The sequence below is a fragment of the Jaculus jaculus genome, chromosome 4 (genome assembly GCF_020740685.1).
Source record: "Jaculus jaculus isolate mJacJac1 chromosome 4, mJacJac1.mat.Y.cur, whole genome shotgun sequence".
In the NCBI taxonomy this organism is placed as follows: Eukaryota; Metazoa; Chordata; class Mammalia; order Rodentia; family Dipodidae; genus Jaculus; species Jaculus jaculus.
In genome coordinates this window covers 8,508,858-8,528,495 of record NC_059105.1, presented here as the reverse complement: position 1 = coordinate 8,528,495, position 19,638 = coordinate 8,508,858, and the positions used below count along the sequence as shown (strand labels likewise).

Sequence of the window (19,638 nt, the reverse complement as noted above, 5' to 3'; positions counted from 1 at the left end):
TTGCTGTAAACCTAAAAGTTCTAAAAATAAAGTGTATTCACAAAAGCCAACTGTAGTTTCTTATCCATTCTCTACCTCTGAAATTTTCCCAAGTGAATTATAGGTTACTCAGAAATGCTGGCGAAACAAAGCACAATCTGAAGACTTCCTGGGGTTACTTGATCTTTCTTCAACAGTGCCTGCATTTTCCACATTGCTGCGCATTCACATGATTTGTTCCAGGTCAGCCTGGGCTAGAGTGAGATCCTGCCTTGAAAACAAACAAACAAAACAGACAAGCAATTACACTCTTGGGCTGGGATGTCAACTCTATTGGTTGCTGCTTGCCTAGCATGCACCAAGCCATGGGTTTGATTCCTGGCATCACAGAAACTGAGTATGGTGGTTCACACTTGTAATCCCAACACTCGGGTGGTGGAGGCATGAGGAGCAGAAGTTTCTGGGCTACATTGTAAGTTTGAGGCCAGTCTAGAGTACCTAAGACCTTATCACCCACCCACACACATACAAAAAAAAACTTGAGAAGGTCATGGGTAGAGGGGACTGGTGGTGTGTGGACATTTATTTCTTCTGTGCTGGTCTCTCTGTCCCGTCCCTTGTAGAGCCCCCAGCTGCGTCATGTTGGGACACAGCATCTGAAGGCTTATGATGTCACAGCCACTATGAGGAGGGCCCAGCGAAGACCTTGCCATTTTTAGTGGAAAACAAGTGGTTGTTACTGGCCACTATTCCTGGCTGTTTTCTTTGGATCTGGATTTGCAGCAACTTTCTTTATAGCAAGACACCAATTGTTTAAAAAATAAGGATGTTTAAATTCATCCATTAAACAGATATGAAGACTGCTTAAGACATACAATCTCAGAAATGGATCAGACTCTTAAACTCTTACAAGATATGATTGTAAATATACTAATGACATAAAAATAACATACACACACTTGACCTTAACATGACCTATTGAGTTTATTGTGTTTATTAGTAGACAAATACTTTAGACAGCACTCCAGGTGATTTGTACATTTGTATTATTAAAGAGCAGCTTTTTCTTTAAATGAACATTTAAAAAATTATTTATTTACTTGACAGAGAGAGAGAGAGAGAGAGAGGAAGATAAAGAATGGGTACACCTCTAGTCACTGCAAATGAAGTCCAGGTGCATGATCCACCTTGTGCCTCTGGCTTTATATGTGTACTGCGGAACTGAACCTGGGTCTTTTGACTCTGTGGGAAAGCTTCTTAATGTCTAAGCAATCTCTCCAGGTCAAAGGGCAGCCTTTTGACAAGTCAGGAATAACTCTATGTTGTAAAGCTAGGGAAGAACTATCAGTGAGAGGAAAAGAACTGGTAATCCCAAATTGCCAATCTCTGGTCTCACACTAGTCAACACTCATCATGTTAGTACGTGTAAGTTGTTAAACCCCTCAGGACTCCATCTGAAAAGAAGAATAAAGCTTGGCCTATTTTTATTTTTTTAATAATTAATTTTTTATTAATTAGTTTTGTACTTAGCAAACACAGTCAATTTGGTACCATTATTAGGCTCATCCATTACCTACCCCCTCCCCTTGGCCCCTCCTTGTTGAGGTATATGGGAGTTAGCCCACAGTTATGGGTAGGATAAATGTCTGCATATCATGACCCAACAAGTGGCTCTGACATTCTTTGTGCCCTTTCTTCTGCAAAATTTCCCTGAGCCATGTTGGGTTCATTTTTGGTCTGCTTCAGTGATGAGGTGTTGGGGGCCTCATTTATTTTCATATTTTTTTCACTTCTGTATTCTTTTTTTCTCAATTTTTATTAACATCTTCCATGATTATAAAAAATATCCCATGGCAATAACCTCCCTCCCCCCACTTTCCCCTTTGAAATTCCATTCTCCATCATATCCCCTCCCCTTATTGGCCTATTTTTAATTTTTTGGAGAGAGAATTAGTTTCCTTGGTATAGCAGGCCAAAGAATGGCTGATATGCTACTTCCCTGAGCACACGAATATTTAGCAGATACGATTAAGTTAAAAAGCTCGAGCAGAGTTATCCTGGGTCATGTGGCTGAGCCTGATGCATTTACAGGGCCCTTGAGAGAGAGCACAGAAAGTGGGAGGGGAAAGAATGGTGGGGTGCAGCGGCCGGGGATGGGGGGGTGGAGGTGGAGGCGGAGGCAGAGTGCTCCTTGGCTGCGCGCTCACGGGCTGAGGCAGAGATAACACTCACAGCAGCACCTTCCTTTGTGGGGGCACACTGACAGTGAAAAGTCCAAAACAAGGGGAGAGAGAATGAAACAAAACCATTCTCTCTCCGCCTCTCCCTAGCGGTCAACGGCACACTTATGTTTCCAGCTTGAGGGAGAAACCCTCTGCCTCTAGGAATCACATAGTTAAGCAACTTAGAAATTGTGTGGCTGGCATAGAGACTGAGAAACTACATGGGTGACTAGGGACAGGTTGGGGCTCTGGGAGTTCTTCCAAAACATTGGGGTCGGGTTGGCCAAGGCAGTTAATCACTTGCTTTTGTGATCAGCCTGCTCCATTCCCTGTTCTCTGAGCACATAAGATCTCCTGCTTACTACTAAACTTTCAATAGACAATCGGTGTAGGACAATTTCAACACACGTAGGCTCCTGCTCATAGTCCCGATTGGGTGCTGTTCGTGCTGGTGATTCACCCTGCCTATTTGTTTCTGTGTTGGCTATAATTCTGGTCCCCATACAATAAAGCGTGGTGCCCACCTCCACTCACTCTATCCTCCTGGCCTTTTGTCTCTGCTTGGCTTGCAGGTGGCAATTCTTTGTCATTCTCTAAGTAAGAATCAGCAGAGCTTCTCCCTCCCACTTCAAGCTTCTCACGGCCAAACCATAAATAATAACCAAAAGACCAATGTCTCTGTCTGTGTACATGGGATGTCTGAAATGTCTAGCTAACCCTGGGACTCAGAAAATGGAATATTAGGAGACTTGTGTTAGATATAGGAAGCAACTCCTAACCCTGGGGACTGGTTCACAATGGTTACACTTCCATCAAGATCAAGAAAAATGCCAACGTTTTTAATCTGTAAGTCAGAATTTTCAGCCAAAGATCATTTTCTCTATATATGGTCTGCTCTAGCTGCCATGATAAATGCCAGCAACCACGGGACATGTAAACAGAAACTCCTTCCTTACAGCTCTGGGCGGCAGGAGAGAAAGACCCAGATGCAGGCCGGTCTGGCGTCGCCGGGAGAGACTCACTGCCTGTTGCATCCGTGGCACCTTCAGGACTTCATCCCTTCCCCAAAGCCTCACCTCACACAGACGCATGCAGCTGCGGAGAACGCATGCGTGCGGACCGTGGCGGGATGCAGTGAGCACACGTGTGCTGGGAGGCGCACTCTCCCTTAGGAAGCTTCACCTCACCTGGAGACACAGGCGGCCCATGTGACCACACAGTAGGCAGGAGAAAGGGGAGTTGCAAAGAGATACTATTTAAGTCTGAAGGGAGGGCTGGAGAGATGGCTTAGCGGTTAAGCGCTTGCCTGTGAAGCCTAAGGACCCCGGTTCGAGGCTCGGTTCCCCAGGTCCCACGTTAGCCAGATGCACAAGGGGGCGCATGCGTCTGGAGTTCGTTTGCAGAGGCTGGAAGCCCTGGCGCGCCCATTCTCTCTCTCTCCCTCTGTCTGTCTTTCTCTCTGTGTCTGTTGCTCTCAAATAAATAAGTTAAAAAAAAAAAAGTTAAGTCTGAAGGGAAGGTGCTTGGGGAGGCTAGAGCCGGCTGGGGCGGGTTAAACTGGAGCCTCCCAGGGGCCCAGCTTTCTAATTGTCTGTCAGTACAGTTCACCCTCCCTCATCTTTTATTTTCTTACTCTCCCCTCCAGGCCCCCACACTGTGTTTTCATCTTCTCCTTGCCGTGGACTCTCCAAAGCCTCTACTTGCCACAAAGGCTAGCTAAAGCTCTCCCTGCCCAGCTTTGCTTCCTTCTGTCCACATTTGGATCTCGCCCCCTCTTCGGGGAGGACTTTCCTAACCACTGACAGGTACTAGTTGAATCTGTCATTCCTGTCATTCGCTCTTTCATGTCCTTGTTGCTCAAATCCTTCCAAAATGACACCCGTGTAGCAAGATGGCGTGGCTGTGCGTACTGGGAACTCTGGTGCTGAGGGCATGGAAGAGAACCGCGGGGCTCGCTGCCAGCCAGTCTAACCCAGAACAGTCAGACCGAAATTCAGCGAGAGACTGTTCACAGGACATGCAGCAGGAGAGCCGTGTGGACACAGCCTCCTGCACGCGTGCTGCGTGTATCTGAACACACACGCCAAAACAGGGAGCTTCATGAAGACAAGCTCTTTGCCCCCCTTTTTTTCCAAGGTAGGGTCTCACTCAGGTCCAGGCTGACCTGGAATTCTCCATGGTGTCTCAGTGTGGCCTCGAACTCTCGGCGATCCTCCTGGCTCTGCCTCCCGAGTGCTGGGATTAAAGGTGAGCACCACCACGCGCGGCTCCTTGCTTCCCTATTTTACTCACTGTGACATCCTGGCTCTTAGAATAACTTGTAACACAACACACAGTAAACACCACAGACCTGTGAAGAAACACCGAGACACATCTCAATAACATATGCTTTCCCCATCGACAATAAGTGATGTTTCTACTTATTTTTTTGTTTTTATATTTATTTATTTGAGAGCAACAGAGAGAGAAGGAGAAAGAGGCATATTGAGAGAGAGAATGGGCACACCACGGCCTCCAGCCACTGCAAAGGGACTCCAGACGCGTGAGGCCCCTTGTGCATCTGGCTAACGTGGGACCTGGGGAACCGAGCCTCGAACCGGGGTCCTTAGGCTTCACAGGCAAGCGCTTAACCACTAAGCTATCTCTCCAGCCCTGTTTCTACTTATTTTTAAAACACATAAAGCCCCACAATTTACAAGTGACTCAGTGAGGATATTCCAAACAATATTGTCTCTTCCCACACATGGTAGGTTACTCCCTGGGGCCCTGGAAAGCAGCATTTCACTGGGATTGGCAGTTCGCTGACCTTCCCAACTTGCTACCAGTGAGGTCTCAGAGCCCTTTGCCAACCCTTCTGCTTCCCTCTTTACTCTCAACTCTTATGTCAGTCTGGATATAGTCAGGAGGCAGATGCTACACAGTAACTTAAAACAAGGGAAGTCTAAATAAGGAATTACTATTTAAATGATTTAACAGGGCAAGCAAGGACAACCCTCTGGGAAGTTGAGGCTGACAGGCAGACTAGGCTGTGAGGAAGGGCCTGAGGCATCCTTAAGACAGCGCTGGATGAACCAGTAGTTGGAGCAGCCTTGCTGAGTCCAGCTGGGCTTCCACATATGGATGGTACGGAAGGAATAAGAGGAACAGAAGGAACAAAGGTCAGGTGACCAGTTCACCAGAACATCCATAATGCCTAAGTGAAGGGGTGCTCTAAAGGGCAGGGGGTGGGTGGGATGCAGGCCCATACTGTTTGGGGTTCCCAGCTAGGCTGTGGTATCAAAGTCCAGGGTTGGAGTAAGCTATGCTTTGCCAGTATGGTGACTAGCCGTGGAGGATGCACCCAAGGGGAGCAGGAGACACCAAAGAAGAGGGCACCTTCTAGAAACCTGTTAGGTGAGCCACAGGAGCTGGGAAAGGACCAGAAGTGCTTCCCCTGGGATGCTCCTTCGGGTGCTTTTGGAGTGAGAGGCACTGATCACGCCGTAGGACTCCTTTATGGGACCCTCCAGTCCTGTGGCCGCGTGCGTCACCGACATGTGACAACTCCTAGAAATGGCTCCCACGCATTCCCTTCTCCCAGACCCTGGGCATCCTCCTGACACACTCAGTGCGAACAATCGGTCTTGACCCTGAACTAATCTGCTCTTCCTCACAATGATCAACTTCACTGTGCACCTAAAGCAGCTCCAAAAATACAGTCAACTGGGCTGGAGAGATGGCTTAGCGGTTAAGCGCGTGCCTGTGAAGCCTAAGGACCCCGGTTTGAGGCTCGGTTCCCCAGGTCCCACGTTAGTCAGATGCACAAGGGGGCGCACGCGTCTGGAGTTCGTTTGCAGAGGCTGGAAGCCCTGGCGCGCTCATTCTCTCTCTCTCCCTCTATCTGTCTTTCTTTCTCTGTCTGTCGCTCTCAAATAAATAAATAAATAAATAATTAAAAAAAATACAGTCAGCTACCAATACATAAGATCACAACGAAAAGAAAGAAAACAGAAAAATCAAATATTCCACCTCTCTGAAAGGTAAAGGCATGGTTGTTTTCAGTTTCTCATACCAAAAGTCTTTTGTAACTTTTTTTTTTTTGTTTGTTTCTTTACACTGCCAGTACTGATGTCAGAATCTACATTCAAATATGTGCAGATTTGGGTCACTTCTCACCAAGGCTGCCCCCATGACACTTACCATGATCCGCGCTCATCACCCTGCTGCTAAGGGCCATGGAAACGTGACCCACAGCGCCATAGAGCTCTTTATGGAGAGTGAGTGCGATTGTTGCTCTACCTACCCCTACAATGGGTCTCCCTTCCGGAGGAAAAGCTGATCCTCCTCATGACCCACACCACTTGTATCTGAGGCTCCTACCTCTGCTTTCTGACACTTGTCCTGGATTCTGCATGGGTGACTCCAGCCTCCTCTGAGGCTTGCTCTCCAGACAGGGAGTTGGACTGCCTTCCTCCTCTGCCTGGAACTTACTTCCTTTCATCGAGGTATCCCTCACTCCTTCAAGCTACCTCTAAACATCCCCTGCTCAGTAGGACCAGCTCCATCACACCACTCTTCACAACCCTGAGCTGCTTTATTTGCCTTCATAGCATTTCCACATCTGTGCTACTTGCCATTCTTTCCAATGGGTTCCTCTTGTACAAAGCTTTTTGTCCATTTTCTTTCCTGTTGAATCTCCAGAGCCTAAACCTTTATCTGGTACATAGAAGGTGCTTGATCAGTACAATGACATAAATTCTATGAAACAAAGTGAGTATAATTTAAAAATATATCATTGCATTCACGTTTAATGTTAGATGAAGCAGAGCACAGGCGTCAGTCAGGTGACAGGTTGGGAGCGTTCGTTTCCAGCTGCACTTGCAGTAGACAGATGTTCACACCAATAAGTCCTCAGAACACATGAAGTTGCGTGCACCCACTTGAGTGAATAAGGAATGAATTAAATGTCGGTGGTAGTCACTCTATGGTCCCCTTCAAACATGTAACTTGGATATCCAGCAGTCAGGTTGGAGGAGGTCACTGGGAGTGGATCCTGGGATCTAGCCCTAAGGGGGCTGATCTGATTCTAGCCCACAGGTGTAGAGAGCAGTCTGAGCTTTGGGGTCCTACTTGGATCTATGAAGGAGGCAACTTCTGTCACTGATGAAAGTTCCTCTGGATCTATAAGCTTGAAATCAGTCGCTCTCTCCCATAAACTGTCTGCACTGTGTGTGCATCCCAGCAGGGTAGAACGGACGCAACATCTTTCAACTTTTTTTTTTTTAAGTTTTCCCTTATAAACCTGGACTAAAACCTCAAGAATTAGAATTCAATGTGGAGAGCCAATTTTAAATTAAACAGCCACACAGTTGCCTAACATTGACATGGGAAATTATGACAGGAATACAAACCACATAGATCTAGGCTGCACTAGTTAATGGAACATTTCTGTATAAACTCAGACATCTTTGTTTATGCATTTCTAGTACTTTTTTTAAGCCAAGGAGAATGCAGATATTCACAATATAGAACCTGATTATTCACTTAATGAGAAAATAACTTACAAACACAACTTTTTTCACACGTTTATGTAGTTTTTGCCTAGTAGAATTTTATTGATATTTAATAAGTTTCTTAGCAAAGATAGTGAAATAAACCTAGGATTGAAGTCGTTTTGCTATGTTTTCCATGACTGATGAACTATACATGCAGTGATCATGTAACAGAAATTCTCTCCCCTTCAACTTTCTCCTACCTGTACGATTCAAAGTCACGCATCACACACTGACGTGCACGTCCACGCCCATGTGCATGACACGCCTGCGCACGAGCACCAACACTGAACTAGACTGCAAGAACGCGACCGCTCCGCAGCTCCGTCAGTAACTCATAGTTTGGTCATGTTGATTTAAAATGTGATTTTTAAGGAAGTTTACGGTAGGTAATTCAGTATATTTCAGGAAGCTATACTGTCTTTTAAAAGGACCATTTTGACCTGGTTCTGCTCACAAATCAAAATTTCTAGGTAGTAAGGTCAGCTGGTTGTAAGGGGAGTTACGTAAGACAGCTCAGGTTCAGATGCAGGGCTGTAACTTCAGACGTTGAGTGTTCAGCCTACGCAGCGGGTCATAAATGACTGCTGTTACCACGAATGGGTGACAAGTTAGAACTGAACTTCCTGACGGTGCTGTGTTATGAGCTGTTTTAGTTGGTAAATTTAGGAGAGGCGACTCGGAACATATAGGTGATCCTCCAATCAGGGATGATTTCACTAGAGTCCCTTTTTAACATCTGGACAGACGACCATCAGGACTATGGCTCACACTTATGTGACAAACTTGTGGCACAAACACCTCAGCTGTCGCCTGGCACTAATGTGTTGCACATGCCAGTTCTTAAGTGAGGGAATTCCAAACCTGCTTGGTAGGCACTTACCTTCCCCAAAGAATCAAAACCAATGTTACTGCCTCCACTCAACAGGAGACGAGTCAGAGCCTTGAACACTGGGCTTGAGGCTCAGGCTCCCTAGTGGGAATGCCCAAATCAATCAGTACAACACACACTACCTTTGGCTATGAGGTCATCTCAACTTTCTGGTCAGGCACGGAGGTGCACACCTTTTATCCCAGCAGTTGGGCGGCAGAGGTGGGAGGATCCCTGTGAGTTGCAAGTCAGCCTGATCCCAACTTACAGTCAACAGAAAAACCTGACTAATAAACCAACACAAACATCACAAAAGAATTTGCCAAGAAAATCTCCTAAGATCAAAATTCAACTTATCAAGTTCTGCCCCACCTGCCAAAATCATAATTCCTGTGGAGACAACGTCTCCAGGGCACAGGTGTCAGAACCGTATCAGGGAGCAGGGGACCTTGCACGCCTTTTATGCCAGCGCGCCTGAGCTCCTTCACTGGGTCTTGGGAGGTTCAAGAGAGGGCGCGCTGGCCAAGCGCACCTATCAAAGACACATCGAGGGCTCAAGATCATTCAATCCCACCGACACATCCCACTTCTTATCTAGGTGAACATCGTTTTACTGATGTGAGAAACACAACCCACAGTGCAAGCGCCTCCAATAATGTGCCGCAATGTTGGCGCTACAACAGGTGATTACTAAGCAGATTTCATTTGATATTTACCACACACCCGCACCCACATGTACCAGACACTGTGCTGAACATTTTATTTGGGAATCACAACTGCAAAAATAACCAGGAGACTCAGAATTTAGTAGTTCTCACTGCAAGAACTTGAGTGCCTTAGTTTTATTACACAAATTATACTAACACTGAAATTTGACCATTTCACAATTACTAAAAATACAGCTCACCTTTACTCTGAGCTTCTCACGTCTAACTTTAAAGCTACTTTTGCATGGTTCACTTAAGACCAAGTTAGACCTAAATATTAAAGGCCAATTAAGTGTCATGTTCACAAGTGAACGTGCCATTTCTAAAATTAAACTTCAAGATATTCTAATTGCAGGGTTAGAGTGATGGCTTAGCAGTTAAGGCCCTTGCCTGCAAAGCTACAGACCGGGGTTCAATTCCCCAGTGTCCATGTTGTCATATGCACAAGGGGGCACATCTGGAGCCTGTTTGCAGTGGCTAGAGGCCCTGGTGCACCCATTCTCTCAAATAAATTAAAGAGTGTTTTAACAAAGGATATTCCCATTGTGCACCTTCTCCTGCGCACTGGCTTCATGACCAACCCTTGTCACATTCATGGTCATTCATAGGTTTCCTGTTTTGTGGATAATTGAATTGGAATGGAAAAGCACAGGTTTTTTTTCTCCTTCCTTCTTTCCTTCCTTCCTTCCTTCCTTCCTTCCTTCCTTCCTTCCTTCCTTCCTTCCTTCCTTCCTTCCTTCCTTCCTTCGTTCCTCCCTCCCTCCCTCCCTCCCTCCCTCCCTCCCTCCCTCCTTCCTTCCTTCCTTCCAGAGCGACAGACACAGAGAGAAAGACAGATAGAGGGAGAGAGAGAGAATGGGCGCGCCAGGGCTTCCAGCCTCTGCAAACGAACTCCAGACGCGTGCGCCCCCTTGTGCATCTGGCTAACGTGGGACCTGGGGAACCGAGCCTCGAACCGGGGTCCTTAGGCTTCACAGGCAAGGGCTTAACCGCTAAGCCATCTCTCCAGCCCAGCACAGGTTTTTAAAGTACAGAACTTAGATGATGCACTTACCTCATAATCTAATTACATGTGTAAAACTTTCACAATGACTTTGGGGAGCAGTTCTTAAAGTTTTATTTATTTGAGTGACAGAGACAGAGGGAGGAGAGAGAAAGCCAGAGACAGACAAAGGAAGAGAATGGGCATGCCAGGGCCTCCTGCAACAACAAACTCCACACAGTCATCACTCTGCACGGCAGGCTTTATGTGGGTACTGGGGAATTGAACCCAGGCCCTCAGGCTTTGTAAGCAAGCACCTTTAATGGCTGAGCCATCTCTCCAGCCCCACCCCCATATTTTTCTTTTAGAGACATGTTCCCAAATTGCCGTCATCTCCATCCAGCTTTTCCTTCCTGCCAGTTGGCACCAGTGAAGAGACATCCACGACCACGTGCAGAATTCCACTCAGAGGTGTTAGCTTCCCTTTCCACAGGGTATCCTTCTACTTGTGTAAGTGGGGTCTACAAGAACTGTAGAAGGGAAAACCATACCCATCTGCCATACAGGACAGACTCCGGAGGCAGAACTGGATCAGAGCTGGATCCAACTCCTACCTTTGCCAGTGTCTGGCAGCACTGCTGAGTGACAGTTACGTACGACGGCCCTTACGCGGAAGAGACAACTGCAGTGAAGCGCTCAGACAGCACCCAACACGCACTGAGCACTGTTCACAGTATGGAACCTGCTTATGTCTGCTCTTGGACTAGAAACAACTCAGGATTTTGTCAGCCTGAATGTTTCACTATCAGTAGAACACAATGTACTGACGGCAGGACTAGGCACTACTGCGTACCGCACAGCCTAGTGAACAAGCTGCAACTGACACCCAGCGGCTTTTCCTGCCACGACTGGGCCACCAACAGTAAATACCATCCAACCAAGGAAAAACTGGACTGTTCTCACAGTAGACGAGCAAGGATAAACCCAGTATTAATCATTCAAAACTAACCAAATAACATACCAAAATTATTCAACTGGAGGAACTTAAGTATTCTGAAGCCTCAGAGAGTGGAGCCAAGAGTTCAAATCTAGAGATGCCAACGCACATGTACTCTTAGAAGCCCTTCCTACTACCCGCACACCGTGCAAAGACAATGCCATCAGTCACCGTTTCAGCATTCTTACTGCAAAGGAGGACTATTATTTTGTGGGGGGTCTAGGAAAAGCACCAGCCCTGTTTACAGTCCCTCACAGAAGCATCCTTTCCTCAATTCCCCGAACTCACTGAAATACAAAATCACCGAATTCAAAGCCACTGATTTTGTGAGGCTGTTTTGTAATTGTGATACACTCAATCTTGAATCAAAATGCAGCTTATGAACTGTGCAGGCCCAGGGACACTTGCAGGTGCCGGGCAAGCTTTGCTTTTCCTCCACGCACAGCAGCACCCGCCAGCTCGGCTCCAGGCCGCAGCACTTCCACGGCTGTGTGAGCATCTGCGAGGGAGCAGCATGCCGGAACATCTCCCGACACTCCAGACCTGAGTGACCCTTCCAGCCCACTTGAGATGACGACGGAAAACCTAGTGACTTCTCAAAAAATGGGGTTCAACCAGCACTTCTGACTTATTTTAATGCCTCACTTACATTTCAGTAACTAAAGCTTTCACATCTTCCATGGTTAACCTGAGATGTCCTATTTCCCAGAGTTATAAATTTTTTAACTGAGACTGGAGGGCAAGAGGGCTTTCAACGTAAAATATCCATGCTTTCTTGTAAGCATCCTGTTTACATACAATTCCAATTAAATCAGACAGTGCACCTCTTCAGGATTCTGTGGAACAGCAACTCCCTACCGCTCACATACAGTAAAGTGTCCTGAGAACAGTGTCCGTAGTTTTCATTGGCATCTTCATTCTATTGTGTAAAAGTGGGGAAATGTAGAGATTAAGAGCATAAGGTTTATAATTCTAAGTCCAGATGGAGGCAAATTTAAATTCAAGAAGAGAGTATTTGCAAGTGTAAAAAGGAAAATTATAATCCAAGACGCACGGGGAAAAATATTTATGTGGAGTTTTTAATCCATAGAGTTCAGTTGAAACTTGACCATAACTTCAAACAGAAACCATCCTCGGACATACATACTAATAAATGTATCAACAGTATTGATAGTCAAACGGAGGTTTGGTTATTGAACTTAGTAACAATTCATTTTTCTATCCAACAGAAATCTATAGTGGTTTGCCCCAATTACATATCTGAAACATTATCTCTTGAGAACAAAACTGAAACAAAATTAAATAGAATGGAAGATAAAAATGCTCTGAAGTTAAAGCAAACTATAACCCTTGGCAGATCAGTCAGGTAACAAACGACGTCGTGGTAGTTGGAAGCACAGGATCAGTGACGAGAATCTTCAGCACAAAGCACATCTTTGAAAACATGGAACGATGACTCCTCAGGACAAGATAGTTAAGTAGCTAAGAATCATCATGTCTGAAGAATATTGCTTCATCACTTTCCAAAACACAGCTGCAAAAACTGAAGATTTCATTCAAAGTGTCAAGGTAACTGGATTTATTGCATCTTTAGATTGCATTTGAAACAAAATCAATAGCGTGCCACAACTTCACCAAAATATATAATTAAACTGTGTGTGTGTGGGGGGGGGGCGATATTTATAAAGAAAGTGTAGATTGTGTGTGCTTTTCAAAGGGGCTGAATTAAAAATAACCAGCTGCCAACTTTGTGCTCTGACATACTTGAATTAGTGTATGTGAATACTAAATTTATTTTTGTCTACAATAAATGAAATAAAAACACCACCCTATACAATTCACTATTAGCAGTAAGTACAACAGCAAAAAATTATTGTACAATTTATACATACTAAAATATTTTCTTTCTCTAGAAATAACTCAAAACGAAACCTAATCATTTAGGACTTAATTTGGAAAACCTGAAATTACAATAGGGAAAAACCAAATCAGGGTATGTATGGAGGCCGGAACAAAGTTTCTTGGTCATAAGGCTGTGAGATCGGTAAGTGCAGGTGGAAGGGAAAAGCGTGCTCAGACTGTAGGCTTGGGTCTTCGTATACTTGTCAAACCTTTAAATTAAACAAGACTAGCTAAAGAAACGTCATAAGCAGAGCAAGAGAGTTGGGAGTTGTGCATTTCTTTTGCCATTTTTTGTTACCCAACTTACACAATGCGCAAAGTGCTACTAAGCAACACTAAGGAAACACACTTACATCCACACCGAAGACCTGGGGAAATGAAATCCAACAGTTTTATTTAATGAGCTGTATTCTCTAAATTTCTGTTTTTATTTTTCCTGTTTCCATACAACATTGAAAACAAAACGCGGCACATTCACATTTTCCCGAGGAACTGTAAAGATGACCTCTACAGGGACAGACGTTGTAAAGCCTGAAGCTCAATCAACTGATGTTGAAAACTCTCAATGGGAGTAAAGGCTTGATCTGAACGGTCTAGAACATGTACTGCAATTTAACAGAAGAGATGGTCGTCTTAATATTAATGATTTAAAAGAACTTCCCAGTCCATGCGAAGAGTACAGTCCAAGAATAAATCAAATTCTGAACGCATTTTATGCTACATATGTGTACACTTTGCGATCCTCAGGTGTTCGTGCCAAATATTCTCTCTCAATAAGTCCTTCAATACGTTTTTTAATAACCACTGGACTTGGTAAGAATCGAGCCTTCAACTGCTGAGTTACCTAAAAAAGAAGGTACAGAGACTAAATTCTTACCATAAACACAACTCTGACATGTAAAACGCCAAATTTCCTATGTGTCACTAGAACCGATTTATCATTTAGCGACTGTACATCCAGTTATAAGTAGAGATGCCAGCAGGCCCACGACCCCAGCACCTGAGAAACCAACGCATGAACATTACCCGATCGCAAAAAGTAAGTAAAACCCAAAGGGGGAAGAAGTACAAACCCATTTAAAGGTTTTGTCTGCAAATGTGGTGTGGGATCAGATCACACTTCTTGTCTCAAGCTGTGAATGAAGAGGCGCTGCTCGTCGGTGTCCTAGAGCAGCGCGCGGATTCACTGCCCCGACTCTCCCATTACCGGAGTGCTTTCCCAGGTCCCAGTTCCCAGAACACGGGCAGCAGAAACAAATTTCCCCCAACTATGGTCAGGATCTTAAGTATTATGTTACCAGAAATTAAGTACTTACAGTAGCAGCCAGTCTGACTACACACAACCTGTCAATCATTTTGTATATATTAATTTGTTTAATGCTCCTAACTTTGCAAAGTGGGCTGTCTTGTTTTGTAAGGGAAAATTAAACCAGAGAAGAAACTTGACATGAACAAGCAATAAGCAACAGATACAGCAGAGATGAATCTAAACCGTTCTGATCTCAAAGTTCCTAGTCTTTCCAATTAGTAATCCACCATGCCTTTCTTGCAGAGTCTCCACCCACTGATAAACCAGATTTTCTTTTACTCTTGATCACTGGATTGATTTTTTTTATTGACATTTGAGTACTTCATTCTGCAACTACAATCTATGACTGTTTGGGAATTACCATGCAAGCATCACAGAACTTGCTCTCAGCCCACCTGAAACCGCACATCCTAGCCCTTCTGTCCAGACTACGAGCAGTTTCTTCGTGACGGGAACCTGGGTTGCATTCTGGATCGCTCAGCAACACTCAGCAGCACCTCAACCTCTCCACTGCTGTGGGCTTACTCGACAATCTACATCTGAGTAGGCAGGAGGCATCATAAGCCCAATACTACCTAAAGCGTGTCTTTGTAAAATCACTGAAACACAGACACACTCGTTTGTTCACACGCTGTCTAAAAACCTGCATTTCGCTACACCTGGCCAGTTAGAAAAATGTCTGCCAGCTCTGGGAGAAGACCCCAAACAACCTTACAACCTGAAGCTCACTAAGCCCGTGAGCACCTTTCTCAGACACCAATTCTCATTTCTGGTAAGCTTCATGGTTTTCTAACCTCAGCGCTCTGTATAGAAACTCATATTCTGTTTTATACAAGAAGAGGCCATTTCATTTCAGTATGAAATGCCTCCAATGCCTTCCCTAGGTATGTACATATTTATCCATATCTTATCATTAATTTCATCAGCATTCATCAAAGCACCCTGCCTTGTGGCCTTAAAGAGAGGCACATTTATTAATGTCCATTAATTATGACTAGCAGCCACATACATATCTTCCAGCCAATCTCCACCTAGAGTTTGGACCTCCTTGTCCTTTCTTTTGTGTTCTTATGCTTTTTAGCTTCCTCTTCCTTATCCTCAGTATATCATCATCTTCCCATGGGAGAAGGGAGGAGAAATCCAGAATCCCCAACTCATCACCCAGCGCACAGCTCTCTCTGCCTGTCCCCTAAGCCACTACATCAACGGCCCAAGCACTCTTGGTGGTTTCCACTTCCATGTCCTTTATAAGGCACCACCAGCAGATAGTAATAGCCCATTAGTCCAATAAAAATGCCTGAGAGGGCTGGAGAGAGGGCTTAGCGGTTAAGGCGCACTTGCATGTGAAGCCTAAGGACCCATGTTCTACTCTCCAGATTTCACTTAAGCCAGACACACAAAAGTGAGGCAAGCACAAGGTCACACATGCCCACTAGGTGGCACAAGTGTCTGGAGTTCAAATGCAGTAGTTGAGGCCCTGGCATGCCAATTCTCTCTCCTTCTCCCTCCGTCTCTACTCAGAAATAAAATAAATAAAAATAAAAATAAAATAAAATAAAATAGAGCCTGAGAAAGTCATCGAGTCACTTTGCTGGCAGTATGCACGGCCATCTTGCTCTTTCCATGACTTCAGTCTCAGAGTTTTTTTTTGATTGCTCCTCACCTTGTGTTTTGAGATAGGATCTCTCTCTGGACATGAACCTGCTGCCTGGGCTAGTCTAATGAGCCATCTTGCCCTGGGGAACAGCCCCTTTCCACCTTCGGGCACTGGGATCACAGGTGCACACTACGGTGCCTGCACTGAAACACATGCTGGGAACCTAGCGGGTCCTCACACTGCACACTAAGAGCTTCACTAACTGGGAACCTAGCGGGTCCTCACACTGCACACTAAGAACTTCACTAACTGGGAACCTAGCGGGTGTTCACACTGCACACTCAGAGCTTCACATGCTGGGAACCTAGCGGGTGTTCACACTGCACACTCAGAGCTTCACTAACTGGGAACCTAGCGGGTCCTCACACTGCACACTCAGAGCTTCACTAACTGGGAACCTAGCGGGTCCTCACACTGCACACTAAGAGCTTCACTAACTGGGAACCTAGCGGGTCCTCACACTGCACACTAAGAACTTCACTAACTGGGAACCTAGCGGGTGTTCACACTGCACACTAAGAGCTTCACATGCTGGGAACCTAGCGGGTGTTCACACTGCACACTCAGAGCTTCACTAACTGGGAACCTAGCGGGTCCTCACACTGCACACTCAGAGCTTCACTAACTGGGAACCTAGCGGGTCCTCACACTGCACACTCAGAGCTTCACTAACTGGGAACCTAGCGGGTGTTCACACTACACACTAAGAGCTTCACTAACTGGGAACCTAGCGGGTCCTCACACTGCACACTAAGAACTTCACTAACTGGGAACCTAGCGGGTCCTCACACTGCACACTCAGAGCTTCACTAACTGGGAACCTAGCGGGTGTTCACACTGCACACTAAGAGCTTCACATGCTGGGAACCTAGCGGGTGTTCACACTGCACACTAAGTGCTTCACTAACTGGGCCATCTCTCCTCTCATGATTTTTAATATTACTGACAACTCTCTTGAATTCTCTTCCCTGCCATGAAATATCATTTTTTCCCCTCTTTCTATTGGATAGTGCTCTGAAATGTAAGCATAGTGCAGAATTACTGAGAGAGCTTATTAAAACTCAGAGTGGGCAGGCTGGAGAGATGGCTTAGTGGCTCAGGTACTTGCCTGTGAAGCCTAAGGACCCAGGTCAATTCCCCAGTACCCACTTAAGCCAGATGCACAAGATGGCACATGTGTCTGCAGTTTGTTTGCAGTGGCTAGAGGTCCTGGCATGCCCATTCTCTAATAATTAAAAATAAATAAATAAATAAATAAATAAATAAATAAATAAATAAATAAATAAATCAGACAGGTATGGTGGTACATGCCTCTAATCCCAACACCCAGGAGGCAGTGGTAAGAGAACTGCTGTGAGTTTGAGGCCACCCTGAGACTACAAATTCCATGTCAGCCTGGGCTCAAGCGAGACTCTATCTCAAAAAAAAAAAAAAAAAATCCAACTGACAAACAAAAAACAGAGTGGAGCTGCAGAGATGGTTCAGCAGTTAAGGCACTTGCTTGAAAAGCCCTAGGTCCCCTGGTTCACTTGCCCAGTACCCACATAAAGTCAGATGCACAAAGTGGTATGTGCATCTGGAGTTTGTCTGCAGCAGTAAGAGGCTCTGGTGTGCTCTCTCTCTCTCCCTCCTTGCAAACAAAGAAACAAATAAAATAAAATAAAATAAATTAAGAGTGCTGGGCCCTGACCCTACCGTTTCTGACTGAGCGGGTCGGCAGTAGGGCTGAGAACCACCCGTGCTTCTGGTAAGCACACTGGCCACGCTACCGCAGCCGGCCCAGAGGTGCTCCTGTACCGCCAGCACTGGAGAGGCGCGCTTCTCCCATTAGCTCCTCTCGCTGCTTCCTCTGTGGCAAGGAAGTCTGCATCCTATACATTTCCTTTGTTTCCTGCTATTCTGAACCGATTCAATAGTAATACATGGTTCTAACTACATTCCCTATAGTGAATCCCCAGTTCCAACTTCTAGTCGTCCTCTTCCTCTGATGTGGTATTTTTTTAATTTCCAAGCAGACCGAGACAGAGAGAAAGAGACTAAGCATGCTGAGCTTTCTGCTATTGCAAACGAACTCCAGATGCATGGGCCACTTTGTGCGCTTGGCTGTCTGTGGGTTCTGGGGCTGTGAACCTGGGCTGTCAGGCTTTGCTCACAGGTGGCTTAAACTGATGACGCTCCTGCCCAGTCACCCCCCGCCCCCGACCTTTCAATGCCCTAATTGATCCCTCCCCCTGGAGAGGACAGTGATGTTAATTTCATAAACATTATTACTGACATCTAGGCCATGTTGTACAACACCGTACCTTTTTGGCTATGGAGATTAACTTCCGCCTAATCATCTGCATCAAAAACCTTAGAGGCTGTTTCTCCCTCTCATTTCCCATTATCAACTAATAAATACTGACAATTCTACTTCTCAACTATCTTCATTCATTTCTCTACCTGCTACCAACTCTTTCCTTACCTATGCTCTACTAATCTTACTTGACTATGTCAATGACTTCTCAAGATCTTAATTTGTTAAACAAAACCCTCAAAAAATAGTAACTGGAGCTAGGGAAATGGCTCAGCAACTAAAGGTACTTACTTGCAATGCCTGCCTGCCTGCCTCCCTGGGGTTCAATTCCCCAGTATCCATGTAAAGCCAGATGCACAATGTGACACAATATGTCCAGAGTTCATTTGCAGTGGCAAAAGGCCCTGGACTTGCTCAATCTCTCTCAAATAAATAAACAAACAAAAAGTTTTAAGAAACAGCTAACTGTGCCAGGTGTGGTGGCGCTGTCTTTAATCCCAGCACTTGGGAGGCTGAGGTAGGAGAACAGCCGTTTGTTGTTCTGGGTCAGCCTAGGTTAGTGAGACCGTGCCTCAAAAACATCAAAAAGTATCTGTTACTAATTTTCAGAACGACAGGTAGTTTGTTTGTATGAAGATATAAAAGGTTCTATTCCATGCTCAACTGTGTCCTACAGGCACTAAGCAGTGTAACTTGAGGCTAAGTGGAGAGTGCTCTCCTCTTTGCTGTGCTCTCCGAGGTAGGCGTCGCTGTGGCGGCCTGCGCTAAGGAGCCTCCCGAGCCCAGGCCGCCGGCGCGGCGCCCGCTCACCTCCGCCACCAGCACGTTGTGCTGCATCTTCTTCCTGGACTTCATTATGCGCACGATAGCAGCCTCGATCTCGTGCTTCCTGTCGTCGTCCACTTTCTGCCTCGTTTCTTTCCTTTCTGGGTCAGATTCACCTTGTTTGGCTGCAACTAAAATGAAAATAAAGAATAATTTAAAAGTCTGATTAATAAGCAAACACAATACAGGTCAGCACAGAAATGCTAGCATCAACCCGAGCACACACACATTAGCTCATGGAAATGTTCCAGGTCCACTCCAACTCTAAATTAATCTTTTCTAAAAGTGTGGATCTTAATTTTACATGGAAAATAACAATCAATCAGTTTCATTTCTTAAAATAAAATACAGACATTCCTT

At 45.4% G+C, this 19,638-nt stretch overlaps 1 protein-coding gene across 1 annotated transcript in view; it reads right to left on the bottom strand.

Annotated features, from left to right (window-relative positions):
• Positions 1 to 12,347: 12,347 nt before the first annotated feature.
• Cul3 (cullin 3) overlaps positions 12,348 to 19,638 on the bottom strand; it is a 98,098-nt gene continuing 90,807 nt past the window's right edge. The window contains exons 15-16 of the mRNA XM_045146944.1: positions 19,264 to 19,409; positions 12,348 to 14,035 (exon numbers count right to left, since the gene is read on the bottom strand). Of these exons, the coding sequence (XP_045002879.1) occupies positions 13,904 to 14,035; positions 19,264 to 19,409 (278 nt within the window). The 3' untranslated portion in view covers positions 12,348 to 13,903. The remainder of the gene's footprint in view (positions 14,036 to 19,263; positions 19,410 to 19,638) is intronic.